The 23,997-nt window shown below is 43.5% G+C and overlaps 1 protein-coding gene across 1 annotated transcript in view; it reads right to left on the bottom strand.

Moving 5' to 3' along the window:
* Positions 1-21,151, bottom strand: part of LOC142578008 (uncharacterized) — a 42,978-nt gene extending 21,827 nt beyond the window's left edge. The window contains exons 1-3 of the mRNA XM_075687437.1: positions 20,947-21,151; positions 13,205-13,243; positions 7,277-7,360 (exon numbers count right to left, since the gene is read on the bottom strand). Coding sequence (XP_075543552.1) covers positions 7,277-7,360; positions 13,205-13,243; positions 20,947-20,995 — 172 coding nt within the window. The 5' untranslated portion in view covers positions 20,996-21,151. The remainder of the gene's footprint in view (positions 1-7,276; positions 7,361-13,204; positions 13,244-20,946) is intronic.
* Positions 21,152-23,997: the final 2,846 nt, after the last annotated feature.

The raw sequence follows: 23,997 nt of genomic DNA, 5'->3' as shown, positions 1-23,997 counted from the left end.
TTAAACATACTTCTGTCAGAGGCATGACGCAGAAAAGGAACATATGTGAAGTCGCAGAACAGCACTTCAAGACGGGACACAAAGGAGGAACCACACACAATCTGCGATAACAACTTGAAGCGCTGTTCTTTCTGTGATAATGAAGCAACTAGCCCGTCAGCCAAAACTTGCAAACCTATAAAGTCAACCTGACCGCACCTGGCCTTTTGTGATACTGTCATCAATAGTATGGCCCCGTGAGCATGTTCTTTGTGGCCGGCCTGTCCGCTTTCTATTTTTATTCACGCGGTTGCTTCGAAGACAAGCAGTTTAAATTCTTATTGTCAATATAGCAGCGAACGTGTGCCGCCGAAAGCTTGCTTAGTCGCAGAAGCGATGCATGACGCAATGATGGTGCAGATATTGCGCGTCGCTGGCATCAAAACAATGCGCTGCCGCCGAGGATCGAAAGGAAGATAACAAAAGTGAACAGCTTGGTAGCTGCTCACGGAGCCGTGCCGATGGTGACGGTGCCATCGTGACGAAGTCTGGGGCAGCGGTATTGACAGCTGAGGCATTTATTTTCTTCATTTCCTTTTTTTATATAGCGAAGCCGTTAAGAGGAAGTTCTAACTCGGGCCCAACTCCGGCGCGGCCTATTCAAATAGATCTAAAACGCCAAAATGCTTTTCTCAGATAACTCCTGGACCGATTTTACTGAAGTTTGCTGAATTCTAGAGAGAAAGGTAAATTCTCGTGACTTTTGGAAGTTTCTTTGCATTTAGTGCCTGAATGTTGCTAGAAGAATTTTAGAGATCCGAAAGCGCAATAAAGATAAAAGCGCGAAGTTTACAAATTAATAGCTGCACAACAAGAATAGATATCACAGTTCTGTATACGGCATTCATTAGATCGTTCAAAGCTGAAATGTCGATTTATATCTTGCGGGAATTCATTACGTTGTGTACAAGGGTTCTGCAAAAACTGTATTTCCGTATTTATAATTTTCTTCTGAGATTCATGTGTAATATAATAATTTTGTCCGTTTAGATGTGCTGTAAGATGCAATGCACAGAATTGTGATATCATTTTTCATTGCCGGAAGACTGAGTTGTAAACTTGGTTTCGTTTTCCGAAAACTTGCTATTTTTGACAATTTTCAATAAACGAATGATTACCTAAATCAAAAATTCGAAACCAACAGTCCCTAGATTTTACGTTTTTCTTGAAAGTGCAACAAACCTTGCCAAATTTGCTGCAGTGGTTGCCGAGAAAAACGAATTCTCCTTTTACATATATTTAAATCAAATCACCCGAGGTAAAGCTTCCTCTTAAGGGCTACTTTCTCCACTATCGTGTCCGCGTGTAGAACAAGATCCCGAAGATAGTGCAATGCCGACCCGACGCGTGGCGGCGGTGAAGCAGGCGTTAAGCTCTCCCCATGCGTGGGCCGATCCCGAAGACAGTGCAAAATCGACCCGACCCGTGGCGGCGGTGAAGCAGGCGTTAAGCTCTCCCCATACGTGAGCCGATTCGAAAGATAGTGCAATGGCGGGCCCACCGGCGGCGGAGGTGCAGTTCGCCATTAAGGGGCCCACATACGCAGCTCTGGTGGTCGTCCTTCTTCACAGAGTGGAAGGGCACTGAGATTTTTTTCTTATCCGCGTTTCTCCTGCATGCGTCTGCGATGAAAACAAGAAGCAGGCATACATGGAAAATCTAAGGTGGCGGCAGCAGGTGGTAGCGCAGAAGCTAGCATGCCCAGCCCCTGCACGTACTTATATCTGCATTCACATGGGTTCATGGTAGTGATAGCGACCAAAGCTCCTCCTTTTCGGCGCGCTCTAGCGATTGTGAAACTAAGGATGTGGTTAGCATGTCCAGCCACTGAATGCAAATTGCAGCAGTTACGAGTGATGGAATACAGCTGGGGCTGATTGTGAAGAACGCTTCCTTTCTCGGTCCGCTCTCGCGATGGTGAAGCAAAAGATGAGGAGGAAGCCTGACGTACCCAACGTTGAAGAATACCATAACATAATAGATGGACGACCTGCGGAAAGGGCAAGGCACGCCAAGTTTTTAGCACCTCACTTCTCCTACAGTAAAGCGCTCCAATGGCTAGTATGCCCTCATGGGTATGGTCGACCGAACTGCTTCTCACTGCTAACACTGGATTGATACTAAGAAAAAGCTGCGCTCGCAGACACCTCGCGACACTGAAATTAGCAAAACAATATCAGTTTATAAAAGTGCCCGTGCAAATTATCTGGTGTGCTTGTGTGTGTGGAGGGCATAAAGGTCCTCGCAATGAAACGGTAGTATCGACGTTTTTGCTGCGGTTGCACACAAACAAAATTCGTTGAAGTGATCGGACAGCGATCTTGCAGGCGAGAAGACCAACCCGCAAATTAGAAATGTATCTGGTTTCCATCTTCCAATTTACTTTGCGCTTAGCGCACCAACTGTAATATTTTTTCTTTCTATGCTCTTATGAAGAGGAAAATTCCACATTACTACAACATCAACAACAGTACACAAAATAGACTGGCTTTGAAGCTGTGACCACGCACCGTGCTTTTGTACACTTAGCCCATGTAGTATTGGGTCAACACGTTTGAGCAAAATCATTACGTTTTTGGTCAAAGCACTGTGACAGGCTGGAAGAAATCGTTGTCAAGACCGGTCGAAACAATACCATCTGAAATCTTATTTACTTATATTTTTTTGAAGAATCACTATAACCGTTTATACATTTGCTTCGTATGAGTTATATACTAGCTTGCCTCGTCAATCTCAAAAAATGTATTCTCTTTGCGGGAGAGAGCCTTAATGAAAAAGGACTCAACATAACAGTAAAACATCCAGCAAGGTTCCTATCCAGATGATTGGCAAAATTGTGCACTGAGAGCGTGTCGACAAGCGCGCGATTGAAAGTTGAATTATGATCGTTGTAAACTTGTGTTGCGTCTAGCACGAGCGAGTAGTGTTAGCGATAACATCGGTGTGAAAATGGTGAGCTCGGTCTGCGATGAGTTCTAGTGGATCTCCACATTGAACGCCGCAGTCGTCACGATGAGAGCACTCCTGTGACATTATTAGCCCAGTGGGCTGGGAAGGCTCGAGTGGTAGCTCACCTTCAGGGGTATTGACTAACAATTCTTATTATACGTGCTTTGCGATCATGAGAAGGATGCAGAAACACCACTGGTGTTGCCTAACTATTCGTAAACAGGCTACCAAATTTCAATAAGCCCACCTCCAAACATTAATTAGGCCCACCCCCAAATTGCAAGTCGGCCACGCCCGATTTTCATTTCGCCCAGCCTTAAACTTCAACTTGGCCTAATCCTAAATTTCAATTGGAGCACCCCTAATCTCGAAGTTCGTCCACCCACGAATTTCAATAAATCGCCCCCAAATTTCGAGTTGGCGCACCGCACAATTTAGGTTGGCCCACCCCCATATTGCCCCCAAATTCAGATTGGCGACCCCGAGATTGCCGCCACATTTAGGTAGGACCAACCCCATGTCACAGCCAAACACAGATTCAAATCCACAAACCACCAAATTTAGATTGGCCCACTCCAATACCACCTACAAATCTAGGTTGGCCCGCCCCCATATAAGCCCCATACTAACGCTGGCCCACCCCTCGATCACCTCAAATTGAGGATGGCCTACCGCAAATCACCGCCCCCCCCCCTCAATTAAGTTTAGTCCACCCATATATCACCCCCCAATTCAGCTTGGCCCAGCCGCAGATTACCCCCATGGTTAGGTTAGCCCGTCCCCAAGTCACCCCCAAATTTAAGTTGGCCCACTACCATATTATCCCCAAATCCAAGTTGACTCACGCCCATATCAGCCCCAAACTTAGGCTGGCGCACCCCTCTATCACCTCATATTTAGGATGGCCCACCGCAAATCACTCCCAAATTTTGGTTAGCCCAACCCCATATCACCCTCGACTCAGCTTGTCCCAGCCCCATATCACCCCCATGGTTAGGGTGGCCCACCACCCATACCACCGCTAAATTTAGGCTCTCCCATCCCCATATCATCCCAAATCCAGGCTGGCCCACCCCCCATATTTCCTCAAACTTAGGCTTATCTACCCCTATATCACCTCAAATTTAGGTTGGGCCACTCCCATATCAGCCTCAAATTCAACTTGGCTCACTACTATTTCACCCCCAATTTAGGTTGGGCCACTTCCATATCACCACCAAATTCAGCTTGGCCCATCCCTATATCACGCCCAAATTTATGCTGACGCCACTTCCAATTTCAAGTTGGCCACCCCAACCCTTTTTATTAAGTCCTATGTATTTATATGGGAAATGCGTCAAGTTTTTTGGAGTTACAGACACGATTTTGCACGATTTTGCAACCAAATTGCTGGGGCACTCGCTAAAGAATGCTGCGCATTTAAAGCAAACGCACCGAACGAGGGACGCCATATGTTGATCCTAAATGCTGACGGCTAGCCAAGCTAGCTTCTGTGTAGAGCTACTGGGGCAGACACAGCACGGGACATTTACTCAAATGGTTTTTTTTTACGGCCACACCTACGGATTCATACCACTTGGCTGTAGGGAACACATTAATAGTAGCTAGTAATCCAGACGCTGCACATGTTCTCATAGTTGGTGCATTTCTTATTTGGATGAATCTTTAGAAATAATTAACGTTCTGGCAGAGACTCAGCCTAACAGACCCTTTGTTTCACACGAATGTTGCATAGGAATGGCACTGGTCACCGGGTGGTATTGTGGCCAAGGTGGACCTGATTCGCTCAGAGTGTGTGTCATTAAGGACAGCAGAAAACGGACCTTACAGAAGAACGCAATAAGAATAGCCATTTTGTTATACCAGGTTCCACGCTACAAAGCACGAAATTTTTTTTTGCATAACACAAAACCATGCGCAAGCTTCTAGTTATGATGTAAAATCAATAGAATCTTCATAAAAACAATCACTTAACCAATGAGCACGACACTGCTACGTTTTAGGAAGCAAAAATACAAAAAGTGATATTTCAAGAGCACCACTGGAAAACCAGAACCGAAAGCAAATCTTGAGTTTTGTGTTTCTGCCATCTGGTAGGAGACTATAAAGCTAAGTGCTATGCAGCTTTAAATGAAACTGCGCTGCTCAAAACAAGAGCCGAAAGCAAATCTTGGGTTTTGTGTTTCTGCCATCTAGTGAGAGACTACAAAAGTAGGTCCTGTGTGGCTTTAAAAAAATGTTCGGAGCGGGAATCGAACCGCGGCCGCCGTGACGCGGGGCTGTAGGTGAACACAATTCTACCACTCGGCCAGGGCTTCCAAGAGTTCGGCAAACGGTAGGCTCATGGTTTTAAAGATACAACGTGAATTTTCACGAGAGTGTTACAAAAATCTCTTTTGGGAACAGTGTTACGCCATGTGTGGAGAGTCGAGATAGTCTTCAATCGAAAGCTGAATCTCCGGAATACATACACTGCATTGGGTATTACGATAGACGCCGTAGTTTTATCACAGGCATCGTTGGTGCCTCGAAAATCGAGTACAAATTTTCGTCGTTTCCATAGGCTTCCATTACTAAATCTTTAACCGCTGTGGGAACAAAATTCTTACGTGCCATAGCGTGATCACTGCATTTGGCTCGTGCGGATTGTTTTCCAGAACAGGTCTGTCACCTGCCTTTTTCAATAATCGACCTGGAGCTTTTGGTATTAGCGAAAAACCCGCTTGTTCCATTGAAAACGCGCTAGTTTCGTACCGGGCCCGCTTGGGGCGCTTGTTGGTACGTGTCCATAAAAGCTGAATGTAGACAGGGATTTGTGGCTCTTCCATCGAGATAGAGGCGGAAGAAAGAGGAATCTGAAATCTCTAATGTAGTATCAAAGTTTTTTCTGGGCGTAATGCTGAAACGGTTATAGACCCCTATTTCTATGCATGTAATGATACCCCGAGACATAAAAGGTGTTCCTGGTCGGTCAGTGGGAAATCCTTAAAAGATACACTGATAACCGGCGACTGGGCTGCACATATTTAAATTATCGCAATAAGGATCCCTTGAAATAATTTGTGAGGTAGTACAACAATTCTTGAAAGCTTGATGCTGGGCTGTCCCTTAATCACTGTTGTTACTGCTGGTATCATCACTATTTCTGTGCACGTAACAGTGCATTTGAAAATGATGCATGCTCGCCGTGTGGCAGCCGGAAACTGTGTCGCTGCTCCACATAGCGCCAACAAGTTGCATTCTTCGTTAACACTTCGCAAGAACGTGAGTTTTCTCGCCGAAATATCACCCCTATTAAAAGCAACCTTTGATTTATGTGACCTCCTGGTGCCATCACGTTCCATGGCATGCTTATTTTTAGGGGTGGTTACATATTCTTTGGATAATCGAGAACAATTTTTTTAAGCGCAAGCGTCCGTGTCTCGTCTTCCTCTGTGAAATAGGCGAGATAAAAGTAGACCGCCAAAAAAGGAGAGTGAAGCGATAAACGAAGGAGGAGGACACCTGGAGCTGGAGAGGGGGAGTGCATGCTGGGAAAGGTAAGAAGGAGTGCGCAGCGGAAGGGTGAGGACAAAGGAGGTGGGGCGTCGCGGAGGCGTATGGCAGGCGGAGGAACGCTGGGTTCACCTCGTCTGCCACTTGCTACGGACTCTATGGGCTATGAATGTACCGGGTTTTTTGGGCGGTCGACAGCCTGATTGCTGAACGGGAAGGATGGAGCAGCAACGCAAGTGGCAGGAGGCCGTGCACGAGTCGACCAACCCCGAAGTTCTCGGCAGGCGCCAGGCAAGAGCTCAAGAAGACCAGCGAAAGATGCGGACTAGGCTTGCCCAACAGACTCCCGAAGAACCTGCTAAACGGCTTGCTACAATGCTGGTGTGTCAGGCAAGACGGCATAGGATAGAATCTCCGGAGCAGCATCCATACGCCATATATTTCCATATATTTTTTTTTCTTTCTTGGGAAATTATTTAATACAGCGTTAATCCGGTAACAGTACGTATTAGGAATTTCACATATGGTGCAATAACGGTCCGCCTGCGTTCAGAATTATCTTACACATGTGAATTTACACCACATTAACTACGTACCTAATATTCAGCTAATTCAACTGCTTTCACCTATTCATTGAAGTAAGGGTGTGAGGCAGCAGAGGAAATTGTGTCGCAAACAATAAGAACACTGTTCATCTTCCACATAATGTAATATAGCCCTCCCGTGTATAATCTAACTCGAAATTCATCAGCTAAATTTTATTTATATAATACTCCTAGAGCGACAAGCTTACCATGTTGGGACACTCCTATTCCAGGTATTGGTGAAGTTGCTGTAGGAGTTTCTCCTGGAGGTGGGGGTATTTGTGCGGCAGGTACTGTAGACATGAAGCGTTGAAACCTAATTAGGACTGTTCGCACATGTTTTTTTTTATTCATGAACTGATAAAACTTGGATTTTGATAAAGTGATCATAGCACTACCTCTTTTGCAAGGGAACCGATGCGCTCATAAAGTTATGCAAAAACCATCGACAGGGATTGTCGATGCAGACAATGCTTGAATGATTGAACCAGTGAGCGAACAAACGAATAAAAGAACGAGCAACCAAACGAACGAACAAGCTGTCGAGAGACTTTGTAAGTGAAAAGAAGAACTCCAGTTTGGCCTAGTTGGTGTTTACTTCCTATCATACTGACCACAAATAAAGGCGGGGACAGCGGAAGAGAATACATGCACAACACGGGCGGTAAGTGAGCTAGTGAGCGATTGAACAAGTGTTTTGCATGTCGACTCCAACCACCCACTATGGATACATCGTTCAGTTCCCGGCTTCTTTTGTTGCACATTCCTCAACAAAAATTTCTAGTCAAATTCCTAATGATATTGCCTTCGCAATATGGTTACGAAAAGGTAAGTCTATGAAACTAACTATATTGCCAGGGAAAAAAATTCATATTAGTCTACTAAAAAATAAAGAAGGTAGCTGTACGTATAAATCTTGATTTTACAAAATAATCAATTGTGTGCACAATGAGATTTTTGCCATGATTTACCAAAATATCTCGTGCGTGCAAGGGAAAATGACATGTTGTTTTCGAAGCTACATTACAGGCGCCCAATTTATAACTTAAACTTTAACGAAAACACTTCAGGTGTCGGAAAAAGTAGCATAGTGGGCCTGATTTTATTCATCGTTTAAAGGAGATATATTTTCTCCCTTTGAATTGCAATCAATGGATAAGTTACCCTTATGACACCACAATCCTATTAACAGGTAAGGTTGCATTCGTTGCAAATAATTCAAGGCAACAAAAAAATGGTCTGAAGATAACGATATGAGGATTTCTTCGAAGAAAACTCAACCTCTCCTTTTTTGTACTAAACGTATTACTTTGTTTTCAAAACTAAAGGTAAGGTGATCAAGAGGTAAGTATAGTAACTAATATTAAAAGTAACTTTATAGAAAAAGCCTGATTTGGTCCCAGGATACTGAATACGCTTTGAAGAACCAAGTTGCGCCTTGAAAAAGAGAACCACAGGCACTTGGTTCTTCAAAGCAATGCACCAACTAGCCCAGAACGAATTTCTAAAATACAGAATACGCTTGCGGCACAGTGGCTAAATATCAGAACAGTTCCCGCCGGCATATTTTACCAAATTGGATAAGTGCCTATATAACATTATTGTTTTAATGTGTGTGGTAGTACTGACTTTTTGTATGCTGAAGTACATCTCCGAAAAATAATTCGTCTTCATTGTACCTTTGGAAAGTATATGTATAGCGAAGCTATTGCCAACCTTAGACAAGTACCCCATCCCAACTGATGCTAGACGACGTTAGGTAAGCACAACCACCACAAACAACGTACGTCACACGCGCGCGCATGTGTGCGTAAGCGCAGCATACGTCCTCATTCTTCTAGGCCCTCCGCCAAGCACAAGTGGCTTATTGAATGGTTCAATATTTCAAAGCAAATTGCGTCCGAAAGTTCGTAAATGGTGACTTAAGCACAAGCTTCAGACATCGTAGCTTCGAATTGTGGTTCAAACATAAAAGAAAACTTAGTTAGATTGCTCGGAAGCTCAAAGCTGAAGCCCTGTCCCAAGTGCCGTTTGATGTATGCCTGAGTGGCTCAGGCCGCTAGTTGGCGGTACTCTTTCATTCGCAAGCGCAAGTGGCCAGCTCTCGAAATAGGCGGTGCGTGTCTGAAGCCATGAAACAAGCGACGGAGGGAGATGCGGGGTCTCCGTGCTGGCTTTTGTTTGTTTACAGTTTTCGTCTGTACATTCAGTTAGCCCTGTCGGCAACGACAACGGAGAAATTTGAGGATAAAAGATCGCCTAGCGTATTTTTTACTCTTTAAACCAATACTTTGAACACAGTATTACACGCATACGCATTAAATTGCGCTGCTGAATTGTTTGGTATTAATGGATAACGAAACAGATATTCAAGAATCCATTGAGCATTCAATGGGAGGTGGTTATTCCCGCCACTACATTACACTCTGGTATGGGGGGTGGGGGGTGTTCCCCCTTAGCACCGTGTCTTACGCTTACACGAAAGCCGACCGGTACTTCGAGGGCCACTTCCTCAATCAACGCGTTCGGAACCCGGAGCAATGTTCGGCATTGCCTCTGACCGTAGAAGCTGCGACCAAAGATGCAGCAGCTCAATAACAGCGTCTCAAAGCGGTAGCTGTCACGACGGATGAATGCGAGGACGCTCCCATTACCATCATGCAACCGTGCGCAGGCAGGCCACGTACCAGAAGCCTGCCTTTCATGCCACTGCAAATATACAATATGAGGTTATTGTATACCATTATTTCTCTGACTATAAAAATAGCTCCCGTTGAAACCATATACCCTTTCTGTGTAGCTCGTACATGCCTATCAGCTAGGATTACATGCAATAGCGCAGTATAAAATTGTTTATGCTGACGTGGGACCAGTTTGTTTACAATACGTGTTTTAACGATCTATGCGTGGTACGTTTATGTTATACCGACCACGATCGACGGTCAGATTTCTTCCGCAATGCAAATATATAAAGCAGCTTCAATTACATTGGTCTAAATCTAAAAGTGATATCCATGTGCGCCCTCTGTATGCAATTTCTAGTACAAAAGTTTTGTTTCTCGTAACCCTGCCGTTATTTCTCGTTTTGTTTCGTTCAGGAATGTTCGTGCACCCACTTGTCTTTGTCACGTGTGCGCTCCCTCTGTGTTCTTCGGCGTTTTATAGCCACACGGCTATACAGTTAATCTACCCTGTGAGATCATGTATAGTTGTCAGCGTCTAGGAATTTAAGTAAACTTCATTCCCTGTCATTCTCTTGCCCTAGCTTTTATCGCAGGGTGTCTCAAGCCGTTTTGACTGCGTTCTCTTCTGTAACAGCTTGGAAAAAACGGTGAGGGCCCTCCTCTTTTTTATGCGTATTCTAATCAAAGAATGAGTGATTGCCACTGTTTTCATCTTCTTTTCAACTTTAGTAGGCGGATAGTCGCATATACGTGCTCTGCTTTTGTTCTCATGCTGCATTTTCGGTTATTGTATGTGCTTATTACCAAAAGCACTTTTGATATTATGTGCAAAGCGCACTATGTTTTCTATTCATGCCATTTTTGCAAGCGCAGCAATTGCTGTCGGCCTGCTTGACCATATTGTTTTGCACTTGCACTGTAGTAGTTTCAATGCGGTGAAACTGTAGAAAGGGGCAATGCGCTTTGTAAAAGTGTTTCTGTGCAGCTTTTGCCCGACTATCGCTTTCTCCTTTGCAGATCAAAGGACGACTGGTTTAGTTCGATCTTACGTTCTTCTCGGAAAGTACCTATTTACTTGTGCTCACCGCACACATGTCCTTTAGCAGCTATATTTTTCCACAACTTTCAGCTCTTCAGTAAACCAGTTATTGAGCAAGTAGAAGATTGTTCATAATGAATGAATGTGTGGCGTTTATTGGCGCAAGGGCCAGGTATAGCCAAAGAGCGCCAAGCGAGTAGATTGTTCATAAGTAAATATATCGAAGTAAATATGCGTAGTCTAAATATATGCTTCAACGTTTGGCTGTTCGTTATTCGATGAAATAGTTGGCACTTACTATTCCTATTCGGTTTGTTCGCAAAACTTGATGCTCGCCCGAATTCAGTTTATATTTAATCTGTACGTCCTTACTCATCTATGCGATAATGCTAATGTTAAATAACAGAAGATGATACGATCACGGACCATGGTCTCGAAGACGAAGGCAATCTATGATGCTTGTTGAAGGAACGATGATAAAGGAATGTGTACACAGATATTGACAAGCGCGCATACATACTGTTACGAAGACAACGCCCGATGCACGAATGTATGCATTGTATACATAGGGAAAGTTAGTAGTAATTGCGCAAGCAGGTACAAATGTCACAGCTCCAAGAGACAGTCTAACACTTCGTTTTCGTCTCTCTCTTGCACGCAGGATACTGTCCAAATGCAGCTTAACCCCCTGGGGCTTCAGCGACGTCCCAGCGCTTCTTAGAACGATAGCGAACAAGATGAACAGTATGACTTTAAAGGAGCCACGTGGACGACGTCACTTCCTAGTTGGAACCAGCACCGCGTGTCTTCAGCAGGGGCGAATTTATATTTTAAGTGACCTAATCTTCGCAATACAGGGGAGGGCCCGATATAGCTCGACAGCAGTTTCTTGGACAGGCCGACATGGAGACAGAAGAACGAGAATTGCGAGATAAAATTGGTGGTTCCGGTTGCTACTGTAGTAGCGCATCTTTCGTGATGCCTTAGCCGCTGTAGGTCGATCATAGGCAAACTGGCGAGCTTAAAGAGCCCGACGAACGGCGCCATGGGCGCATTCCGTGGTATAACTTGTTGTTTTCGTTGTCCTAAGCGACTGTGGCATATACCCACATTGTGGGATTTTTCACGAACTGGTGTTTAATTACGTGTATGAAAACAAGGGAGTTGACAATTTAAACGTTGGAGCTGAAAAAGTGAACGTTTTGTGCGCGGAAAAATAAAAATCAGAATAAAACTGTGTATAAAGATATCTAATAGATAAGAAATAAAAGCTATGATGGGGAGGGAGAACAACCCCACTAACATGGTAATCGATTGGTTTCGATTTGGTAATTTTGGATTGCGAAGCAAACATTTCTGTGACTGAACCCAATAATGGAGGCCCCAAGGATAGGATCGCCGGCACTGATAAATTTAGGCCAATTTTTCGAAGCGGGGTTTCGAGTAGTCGTTTTCTTATAATGGAGAAACGCCTGCGAGACAAGAAATGGTCTACTGTCTCCGCTTGGCAACAGAATGAGCATCACTTCTACTTGCTACCATTTCCTCTTCGTCTCTCTCTTGCGTCACAGTCCTACCCAAATGCACCGTAACAATATATGGGTTCCTTTAGTTCGACCAGGTGTTTTAAAGATTGCCTGCCATATTGTTGTAGTACCTGTATAAGTAAACATATGAAAGAGACAACTACCCTGGCACATATTCCCAATACTCATATTACCATATACTCATATATTACCTAGTTATATAAACACTGATTACATTTATAGTTCGCTACATCTCCGCAGATGTTGGAAATGAGAAATAAAAGCCAAGCAGTAGTAACGTGATGCCTGCTTACAAGAAATCTTAAAAAGTGCACCACTTCAGAAATAATCGGCACTCAAAGGCAGTACTAAATACATTGCCATTGTATTTATATATTTTGGAACAAAGTAATAAACGTGCATATTGCAGTTCACGATAATGCGATAGCTGATGCAGTTTAGAAAAATTTGCAGACGGATATATTGAAAGTGGTTCAATTCCAGCTTAGCAGGCATGATTTCATTGCTCGCATGTTCCAAATTTTTAATCAACACATGTGCCTTGAATTAATGATTTAACAATATTTGATGAACGTATATATAGAACTATCTCGCAAGTGCCAATTTTGCGTACAAATATTATCCGCACTTGAAATAATAACGCTGTACCAACCAATATGCTACATAAGATATTGCTAGTAAGAAGAGTTCTTTGAAATATATAGTGACACACAAGCACACACACACACACACACACACACACACACACACACACACACACACACACACACACACATATATATATATATATATACTTGGGTCCGAGTCTTAGAACCTTGTCGTTAAAGTTCCACAAAACAGTCTGTAAAAAAACATGTATGTGCTTACCAGGCGGAGATGTTGCGCTTTGTCCAACGACTGCATTTGCTGCAAGTATTTGACGATAAATATAGACATGCGAAAAAGACAGGACACAATATCTTCAAGAAACCCGTAAATGTTGGGTCGTGTAAACTAAGATATCGATCTTTTGGAGAACCGAAGTGAAAATAATGAAATCACACATTATTCCTCCAGACAAAATTCAAAGTGTTTCACGTAACTTGAGCCAAACATTAAATATATAGAACGTCCCGTAGCTGCACCAAAGCAAGGTAAGGTAGTCCGCCGTCTCTTGGGTTTACACATATTTTCGCACTCGGGCTCAATAGATAACTAGTCTTAATTATTAATCAACTTTTCAATTATTATAGTTAGAGCAAAAGTGCTCATGAGAAAATTGTAGAGCGACAAAAAAAAAAGGAAACTGCCTGTACAGCTGTCGGCTGCCCATTACGTGCTACTTAAAAGTGTTTTTCCGAGCTTCAAAGAAGCCCGCGAATACGCGCAAATTTGCCGCGCGATCGGCCGCTTGAGGTGCATTGCATGTATTGGCTGGCGCGGACAATCTCTCTCATGTGGCACGTTGCAAAGGAAGCCACGTGTGGCGCGACCGCCTCGCCAATCGGGAGATCGCGAGAGGTGGCGCGTAGGCCACGCGTGGGCGCGATCACAGCAGTCGCCACAGAGAGGCTGCCGCTCATGCAGCGCTTTGTTTCCATACAGATGATGCACGCTACTCGGGCACCATCTCTCAGCCATCGTCGACGCGAAGCCCGTCTGGCCGCGGTACTACGTATTCCTTCTCACGCTTTCCCCCTATCCTCCTTCGCTTCTTTCCTTATCGTTACGCCACAACTTCCTCCTCCACTTTGCTGTTCACGCTCTCTTCGCTATCGCTGTCTTTCATCTCCTACTGCTCTCCGCTTTCCCTTTCATCCTGCGCTGTGCTCGTTCGCCAGGTTGAGAGACAAAGCCGACGCTCGGCGTAGGAACGCGCACATAAGAGCTGCGCTCTAAAAAAATTACCGAAGGAAACAATGGGTTTCGCAAAAAATTATTCACACGAAGCCCCGTCTGAAGACTCAGAAGCGTTCGGATGCGAGCTAGTTGGTACGGATCATTTATATTTAAAACAGCGCCAAAAACACGGACAAGGCAGGACACATGACGAGCGCTGTCTGCCAACAACACCTTTGCTGAAGCCTGCGCAAATATATACAATTCGCAAGGAGCATCATCATCATCAGCCTGGCTACGCCCACTGCAGGGCAAAGGCCTCTCTCATACTTCTCCAACAGCCCCGGTCATGTACTAAGTGCGGCCATGTCGTCCCTGCAAACTTCTTAATCTGATCCGCCCATCTAACTTTCTGACGCCCCCTGCAACGCTTCCCTTCCCTTGGAACCCAGCCCATTACCCTTAATGACCATCGGTTATCTTCCCTCCTCATTACATGTCCTGCCAATGCCCCCCCCCCCATTTGTTTTTCTTGATTTCAACTAAGATGTCATTAACTCGCGTTTGTTCCCTCACCCAATCTGCTCTTTTCTTATCCCTTAACGTTACACCCATCATTCTGCTTTCCATAGTTCATTGCGTCGTCCTCAATTTAAGTAGAACACTTTTCGTAAGCCTCCAGGTTTCTGCCCCGTAGGTGAGTACTGGTAAGACACAGCTATTATACACTTTTCTCTTGAGGGATAATGGCAAGCTGCTGTTCATGATTGGAGAATGCCTGCCAAACGCACCCTAGCCCATTCTTATTCTTCTGATTATTTCAGTTTCATGATCCGGATCCGCCGTCACTACCTGCCCTAAGTAGATGTATTCCCTTACCACTTCCAGTGTCTCGCTACCTATTGTAAGTTGCTGTTCTCTTCCGAGACTGTTAACCATTACTTAAGTTTTCTGCAGGTTAATTTTAGACCCACTCTTCTGCTTTGCCTCTCCAGGTCAGTGAGCACGCATTGCGATTTGTCCCCTGAGTTATTAAGCAAAGCAATATCATCAGCGAATCGCAAATTACTGAGGTATTCTCCATTAACTTTTATCCACAATTCTTCCCAGTCCCGGATTCTGAATACGCCCTGTAAACACGCTGCGAATAGCATTGGAGAGATCGTATCTCCCTGTCTGATGCCTTTCTTTATATGGATTTTGTTGCTTTCTTTGTGGAGGACTATGGTGGCTGTGGAGCCGCTATAGATATCTTCCAGTATTTTGAGATATGGCTCATCTACACACTGATTCCGTAATGCCTCCATGACTGCTGAGGTTTCGACTGAATCACATGCTTTCTCGTAATCAATGAAAGCTATATATAAGGGTTGGTTATATTCCGCACATTTCTCTACCACCTGATTGACAGTGTGAATATGGTCTATTGTTGAATAGCCTTTACGGAATCCTTCCTGGTCCTCTGGTTGACAGAAGTCTAAGGTGTTCCGGATTCTATTTGCGATTACCTTAGTAAATTGTTTGTAGGCAACTGACAGTAAGCTGAGCGGTCTTTGGCGTCCCCTTTCTTATGAATTAGGATTATGTTAGCGTTCTTCCAAGATTCCGGTACGCTCGAGGTCATGAGGCATTGCGTATACAGGGTGGCCAGTTTCTCTAGAACAATCTGCCCACCATCCTTCAACAAATCTGCCGTTACCTGATCTACCCCAGCTCACTTCCCCCTTTGCAAAGCTCCCAAGGCTTTCTTTACTTCTTCCGGCGTTACCGGTGGGATTTCGAATTCCTCTAGACTATTCTCTTTTCCATTATCGTTGTGGGTGCCACTGGTACTGTACAAATCTCTGTAGAACTCCCCAGCCACTTGAACTATCTCCTCCATATTAGTAATGATGTTGCCGGTTTTGTCTCTTAACGCATACATCTGATTCTTGCCAATTCCTAGTTTCTTCTTCACTGCTTTTAGGCTTCCTCCGTTCTATCCATATTACACTCGCTTATGTCAGCTGTCTTACGCTTGTTGATTAAGTTCGAAAGTTCGGCTACTTCTATTCTACCTGCAGAGTTAGAGGCTTTTATAGATTGACGTTTCTTTATCAGATCTTTCGTCTCCTGCGATAGCTTACTGGTATCCTGTCTAACGGAGTTTTTCCCTCTTACCGCTAACTCATTGATCTGCTTCTAATGTACCAGTTTCTTTCGTTCTCTCCTCAGGTCTAGGCTAATTCGAGTTCGTACTATCCTATGGTCGCTGCGGCGCACCTTGCTGAGCACGTCCACATCATGTATGATGACCGGTTTAGCGCAGAGTATGAAGTCTATTTCATGTCTAGTCTCGCCGTTCAGGCTCCTCCACGTTCACTTTCGGCTATCTCGCTTGCAGAAGAAGGTATTAATTATCCGCATATTATTCTGTTCCGCAAACTCTACTAATAACGCTCCTCTGCCATTCCTGGTGCCTATGCCATATTCGCCCACTGCCTTGTCTCCAGTCTGCTTCTTGCGTACCTTGGCATTGAAGTCGCTCATCAGTATAGTATATTTTGTTTTCACTCTACCCATCGCCTATTCCACGTCTTCATAGAAGCTTTCGACTTCCTAGTCATCATGACTGGATGTAGGGGCGTAGACCTGTACAACTTTCATATTGTACCTCTTATTAAGTTTCACAGCAAGACCTGCCCCCCTTTCGTTAATGCTATAGAATTCCTGTATGTTACCAGCTATATTCTTAATAATCAGGAATCCGACTCCTAGTTCTCGTCTCTCCGCTAAGCCCCGGTAGCACAAGACGTGCCCGCTCTTTAGCACTGTATATGCTTCTTTTGGCCTCCTAACTTCATTGAGCCCTATTATATCCCATTTACTGCCCTCTAGTTCCCCAAATAGCACTGCTAGAGTCGTCTCACTAGATAACGTTCTAGCGTTAAACGTTGCCAGGTTCATATTCCAATGGTGACCTGTCATTGCAGGAGTTGACCGGAAATGACTCGCCTTCCCTTTCTTCATTCACTCCCTTTACGCCCGTTGAGAATTGTATATATTTGCGCAGGCTTCAATAAAGGTGTTGCTGGCAGTCAGTGCTCGTCTGTGCCCTCCGTTGTCCGTATTTTTTGGCGCTGCTTTAAATATGAATGAGGCGTCCGAAGTGCATGCGTGTGAATCATAATAAAAGTAGAGGAAGGGAGAAAAATCACGACGTCACGATGCTCTCTGTGATCCATTCAAAGTTGAATTGGCTGGTGCAAGAGAACCATATATGAACGAGTCGCTAACGAGTTTCATTAAAACAACACCGCAGGAATTTTGGCGCTATCTGTCCGCTCAAAAAGCTAGCAATCTTTATTTAACAAGAGTTAATTGCACTGTCACCGGTTGTTGCCAATGTTTCCAATTGTCTGTAAGTTTAAGAATTATATTGAATCAGTGTTTACGAATGATGATAACGCTTTGTCGCATTACAGATTTTTCTTGGCTCTTTTCAACCTACTTCTAAATCTAGATGATAATGAATCAGCCGGCTACGACGAAATCCGGAATCCTTTTTAAAAAGATATATATTTAGTGGTGCTCTTAATGCGGTAAGGTTATAGCGATGTATAAGGAGGGTGCTAAAGATAAAGTAAATAAGTGCAGAACTGTAGTTATTCACTTTATTTATTTTATTTATTTATAGCATTTATAGCAGCTAACTTTCTTCCAGTCAATAGACACCTTTTACAAGTCAGTAGGCTATTAGGAGTCCCACTCGGCATCTCTGTTTAGAAAAGCATTCGCGATTTCACCCAAGCTGGCTGATTCTTTATGATCTAGATTTACAAGTAGATTGAAAGTAGGACCTGTATATTTAAAAAAGTACACAATGTAAAACGATAGAGCATTTACTAACTAAACGCTTTACTGAATTTTTTGGAGAGCGCAAACTAATTGGCAGTCTCCAACATGGTTTCAGACAATGTTTTTCAACCGCAAGTGTTCTTACTAGAGTAATATGTTAAAGTAAGCAATGCTAGACACTAGAAGGCAAGTGGATATTGTTTTCTTGATTTTAGAAACGCATTAGACAAAGTTACAGACCCCAAATTTTTATATAAACTGAACCTGAGTTTGCCAAACGATATGCGCATAAACTGGATGGCAGCTCATTTGTCACAGAGAAAGCAGGTTGTTTTCTACAGCGACGCCACAAGTACGAGACGAGCAGTCGGCTCAGGAGTTCCCCAGGGCTCCATCAAAGAGCTACGCTCTTCTCACTTTGTACTAATGACAAATGTAATGGTTTCTCGCCTGATGTTTTATTAGGGCTTACGCAGAAGAAACAGTTATTTACTTAATGGTAGAACTTATATGTGATCAGAAAAAAAAGCATAATAATCGTTTGGACAAAATAGGTGGAAGGAACGGCAAATGAAACTGAATCCTAGCGAATTAGCTTTATGAGAATTACACGAAAAAGCATGACCCTGTTATCTCAAGATGACACTCATAACAAACCTCTCAAACAAGTGTCCGAATACAAATACGCTGCTGTCAGCATGATGAACACCTTAAACTGGACTCGGTGCGTTCACTTTGGTTGTGATACGCCAAAAAAATTACATATGCTGCACCGAAAACAGCGCGGTAAAGTACTTTTCCGCGCGTACGTGTTGGAGACTACTCCCCACGTTTGGCTTTTGTAATATGTCTTATAAATGAACTATTGAGCCATGCCAAGTGAACTACTCTTTTGTAAAAAAGGTGTTTAAATTGGAAGCGTTTACGCAGATGTCGCCTATTCCCGCATTGAGACCTTGAAGCGAAGAGTTCTGTGTGGGCAAGATAACTTAAACACAAGGTAATCATCGCTGAAGAATCGAGTTGTTCTCTTTTAATGTAAATGCAAGAATTCCTCTTTCACTCAAGACACGGCGCACTCAACGTAGAAGAGAAAGTGATCATTAAAATGAACTGGAGTGGAGATGCGTTTAGCCTTTTTCCGTGATGACACCTGAAATTCTGCCAAGCACTTAGTATTGCAGACGCCTCAAATCTCATATTGAATATAATGCACGAATTCAATATCTGTTTGTGATATGTGAAAATTGTGTTCTAAATGACAATAATTAGGGGTCGCCTGGCTAGTCTTCCAGATTCTAGCGCTGGTGCACAGGATGTTGGACAAAACTATTGCACTATCATACTAAATATTTTTGAATGAAGGTGAGGGTGTGGGTTTATTTCTGATTTTACTACACAAACAGGAGCAGGAGCAAAAAGCTACAAAAGCCTGACAAAATATTTTCATCGAAATAAGATGTTATAAAATAGATGTATCCCACCCTGTTGGCAAATAGCTTCAAACAGACTTCGCGAATTGAGCATGACGAAGGCGATTAGTATCCCGTACATCGAGAGAGCAAAAAAATCACACGCTAGAACTTCCCGTTGCGCACGCGGACACATGCCCTTTGAATATTTTCTTGACTTAGGGTTGTTCTTCACGAGAAACTCAATGATACGCCTCAGGCGGCCCATTGCGAAAATATGTCAGTTTAGCTAGGAATTTGGGCGCAACTGCAGCCGTCGCTAAGGAAACCGAATTTGTCACAAACAAGTTAAGTACATTGTGATATATTGCCGGCATGTCTGTGCGACTCATTGTGTGGCCAACCGAATAACCAAATATTCTGACATATTGCCTTATACTCTAATATTTTCGAAAGATGGCAGGGTAGAAGTGAACATTATTGGCCACAAAAGGGCTCGGCAGACATTTTGGAAGCACAAACAGTTTCGAAAAGTTTCGTCGTTTCTTTAGTTGACAAGCCGTGTAATATTACTGAGATGAATGGCTGTAATGGATTGTTCTTCTTCTTTGACTGCATTGAAGCACGTCCGTACTTGCTCATCACGTAAAGTACAAAGTAAAGCACAGAGCAGTTTGTTGCACCTGCAATACGGCTACTGTTGTCTAAATCAAGACTACAAATAAAGCTTTCCGTATATATCTACTACCTCTGCCTTATCAATGAGCCCAACATCCTCGCCTAATTATAGAACTTTCTTAATTTATTCCTTTGATGGCTGAAATGCCACGTCATCATGTCATGGTGCTACATATGAGCTCCGATTTATGAAACAAACCCATCCTCCCTCGCTATAACCACATTTTTCTTGCCGTTAAATTACGATGTACATATATTTTTACATTGTATTGGAAAGAAGTATAGTCCATACAGAGCGCCAGTGCGATTACTAATAAATGTTTTTGGAACTTCTGAATAACATCGTGCCTAAAGTATACTAACTCATTCTGTCCTTGTTAAGTTATTTCTTCGTTTAGTCAGTCCCTTTTCTTGCTCTATCTGCGTGCATGTTCAAATAAGACCGCAGAAAGGAAAATATTTGCGTCCTACGTTATAGCCCTTCGCATTTGTGCGTATTTTAATGTTGTTAAGGACATAACCATGAGGGAACAAAATTCAAATTACGTTTTGCATTGCTTTCTATTGAAAACACAGTGGCACCACCTTATGCAATTATGAAACTTGAACAAAGCGTAAATTTCGGCAAAATGTTTCAGGTAAGTATGTGCATACCCGTTTCTCTTAAATATAAGGCAATATTTCAAGCATACAAACACACCAACTGGTACTCTGAAGCTACCATGTTACAGTGCAATCGTCAAAAAAAACTGCAGAGAACAAATTACACTGACGTGAAGGGATACAGTGACGCCACCATATCTCACAGGCGTCTCTAACCTGGCATATCCAGACGAGGTTTTTGGAAGACGGACTCTTACTTACGAAAAACGCTTGATGCAAGGTATGCGAGAGACAAGAGAATTGATTTCATGATAAGTGGTATACTATGTTTGCTTAACTGAGTTTAGACAAAGGCGATGGTGTATGTCATTATCGAGCACTAATACTTTGCTGGTTATCAATAGGGTACACCTTGCCGCAAAACAGATGGGGAAGAGAGTGGCATTCGAAACTACGTAGCAGCGTACTTAAGTGGCTCTGGTTTCACAGCTATGTAAACGAAGCTGCTGGAAGCTTTGCACAAACATGAAACAATACTCTAATCTGTCATGTTAGAAAACAGTTCCTGGTTGATCAGCAGCTGTTTCCGTGCACTTTCTTCGAAAATAAGCGCCTGACAATGCAACAGGAAGTCCAGCTGCAAGCTTTCCTTCGAAAATATCCACTTTCGAATCCTCGCGTACCCTCTAGGACACCTGATTTGCTTTCGCCAAAATATGCGTCCCATTATTCAAAAGTTCAGGAAGCTTTCCAGGGACAAAGCCAACTTCGTGTGACGGCTTCGCAGAAACATCAATTTCTTCGTTGCAGCTGCGCACGCCAGTATTATGAAAACGTGATTCGCACAGTTTTTACCTAACACTTGGTTGTTACATTGAAATCGTTTATTTTATTGGAAAGCTGGCTTGTATGTAACCTATTTGCCTGTTATGATATGTACGCTTTCCTCTCAACACTCCTTTTCAGGCCAGTTGTTTCATCGAGAAAGTTATTTTTGCTTGAGTAGTCTTTTGAGGGCAGATGAACTCACGTATCTTCACTAGAATGCCACACTATAGTATGGTATAGCTTACAGCACTGGTCAAGCTGTTTGTCTTTTATTTTAAGCACTACCGATGACAGTGGCGTGTGGAACGTTATGGTGGCGGATGAGAAGGCATGGAAGTCTTGCTACGCTAGTTGCAGTACTAAGCACGTAGCTAGTTACTGGGGCAAGTATGAAGATTTAGAAGTTAAATGTATGTGAAACAAAGGTAATCAAAGGTGCTTGTTTGCAATACGAAAAATACACCTTTTTCAAGTGCCTAGGTTATTGTGATGACGATGACTATAATCATATTATTAGGCGCAAAAATAGGTTTTGTTCATTTTCATAGAATACGAGAAGGGGCTAGCCACAATGGCTTGCAGATCCGCGCTCGGCAGCTAATGTTGTCGCGGTTTCAGAAATGTACTTATTAGTCTTTTTTTTCTATGTGCTACAGTGCTGAGAAATTCGTACTTTTGTTCTCCTTCGCGAACAAAGAGCATACTCTGTCGCAGTAGGCACTACCACGTAAAAAAGGTCAAAATTTCCTCTGGAAGGCTAACCATTCAATGCGATAACAAAGTGTTGGATCTAAAGACGCAAGCTTTTATTTTATCTGCCTTCAACATTGCAGCAAAAATTCGCTTACTTAACTAACAAGCGCGTTGTCTCGCCTGCACAGGCAAAGATAAACAGTTCACACTCGATGACCCCGATCATTTGCTGTCACAATCCTTGCATGAAAGAGATTGCCTGCCGCTGGTAGCGGACCCTTAGTGCTGCTTCTGACTTCACCACATCTTCGAAATTCATTTATGTGACCTCCAACGGTTGGCGCGCAGGCAGACAGTGCGCATGAGACACCACGTAGTGCGGCGAGGTACTACGTGGTGTTTGCGTTTGCCGCCGTGTTTGCTCCCGCCGCGGATTACTTCCTATACATAGCAAGCGGGTCGCGTATCTTCTACGCCGTGCGGACAGGCGTACGCAACCACGACAGTGTTTGAGGATACGCGCTCTAGGAAGGCGCTGCTCCTCAAGACAACATCCTTCTCGGCTTACCATCGCACACTTCTTTTTTTACTCAGCGGACACGGAAAGTGATCCTATTGCACTAGGATATTATACGGAACATGACGGTGACAACGACAATAATTCTGCTAAAATTTTCATATAATCGATGCGCATTAAGAAGTATATTGCTTACCGAAGTGAATTGAAATTTTTCGACACACCTCGGCGAATTGAACCTAAATTAGTTGTCATGTGCACGGCTACCTTCTCTCATTGTGAGTACTCACTTCTTCTGCAATGACATGACTGAACCGTCTGACACAAGGCGTGAACAAAGGACCCTTTCCATGTGCAAAGACGTGACAATGTACCACCGAGAATGGACCGTCAACAGAAATTAAAATGTTGACAGACACCGCCTTACCACACCAGATTTCCCGCATGATTACATGAAAAGGCAAGGAATAAAAGGTCCTTAGCTCGTTTCAAAGCATAAAATGCTCACCCAACTACATACAGAAAGCGTAATCATGTCGCTATTACATAAGAAGGAAACTGGATATGCTTGTTAGCTTAAGGCGCGCGTATTGCGGAGGTTGTGTTTTTGGCTCCTACTAGCGACACGTTATCGTTTCGTCCATTTTCATTTTTCTCTTTCACGTATCATTTGCTATATTAAAATTTCAAACATAGTTAATATCCTGGGTGCTTTCCTTGGCTTCATTGCCTGTTGTGAACATATATTGATGATTAACAAAACCGAGGCCCTCGGCTTCCCTTAATCTCTCGTTGACATAGATTGTTACGATGGTGTGCGTTTGTTTAAAGATCAAGTGATGAAAAGGGTTGCTGCACTAACACTGAGCCGCTCCAAACATGAGCGCACTTCAACGTCCTCTTCTTCCGTCTTTGCAGTCAGCCTAGTGTAACTTTCCCCCATTGCCAGACGAAGCCCGCACGGCTAGTAAGTGTTACGTGCACTAAGAATCATGGGATATCAGCCCTTCAGGTGGGCGACGTAAACAAGCTGCGTCTTCTTAGAATGGTTGCCATGAGACAAGAGACCAGCAATCGATTAGGTCATATCCCTTAGGTGATCGGTAATGACGAAGTGCCCGTTGTAACGAACGAGAAACTACTGGCAGAGACAGCGCTTGCGTAGTGTTGTCCAAAGTCATAATACGTCCCCTTTCTCGTAAGACGCATTCTTACGCCATGAATCGTAAATAAGCTTAGATCGCTCCTGGGACGCCAACGTACGGATCTGAGAT

The sequence above is a fragment of the Dermacentor variabilis genome, chromosome 4 (assembly GCF_050947875.1).
Source record: "Dermacentor variabilis isolate Ectoservices chromosome 4, ASM5094787v1, whole genome shotgun sequence".
NCBI lineage: Eukaryota > Metazoa > Arthropoda > Arachnida > Ixodida > Ixodidae > Dermacentor > Dermacentor variabilis.
The sequence above is the reverse complement of the archived record's forward strand: the minus strand, read 5'-3'. Positions and strand labels throughout refer to the sequence as shown.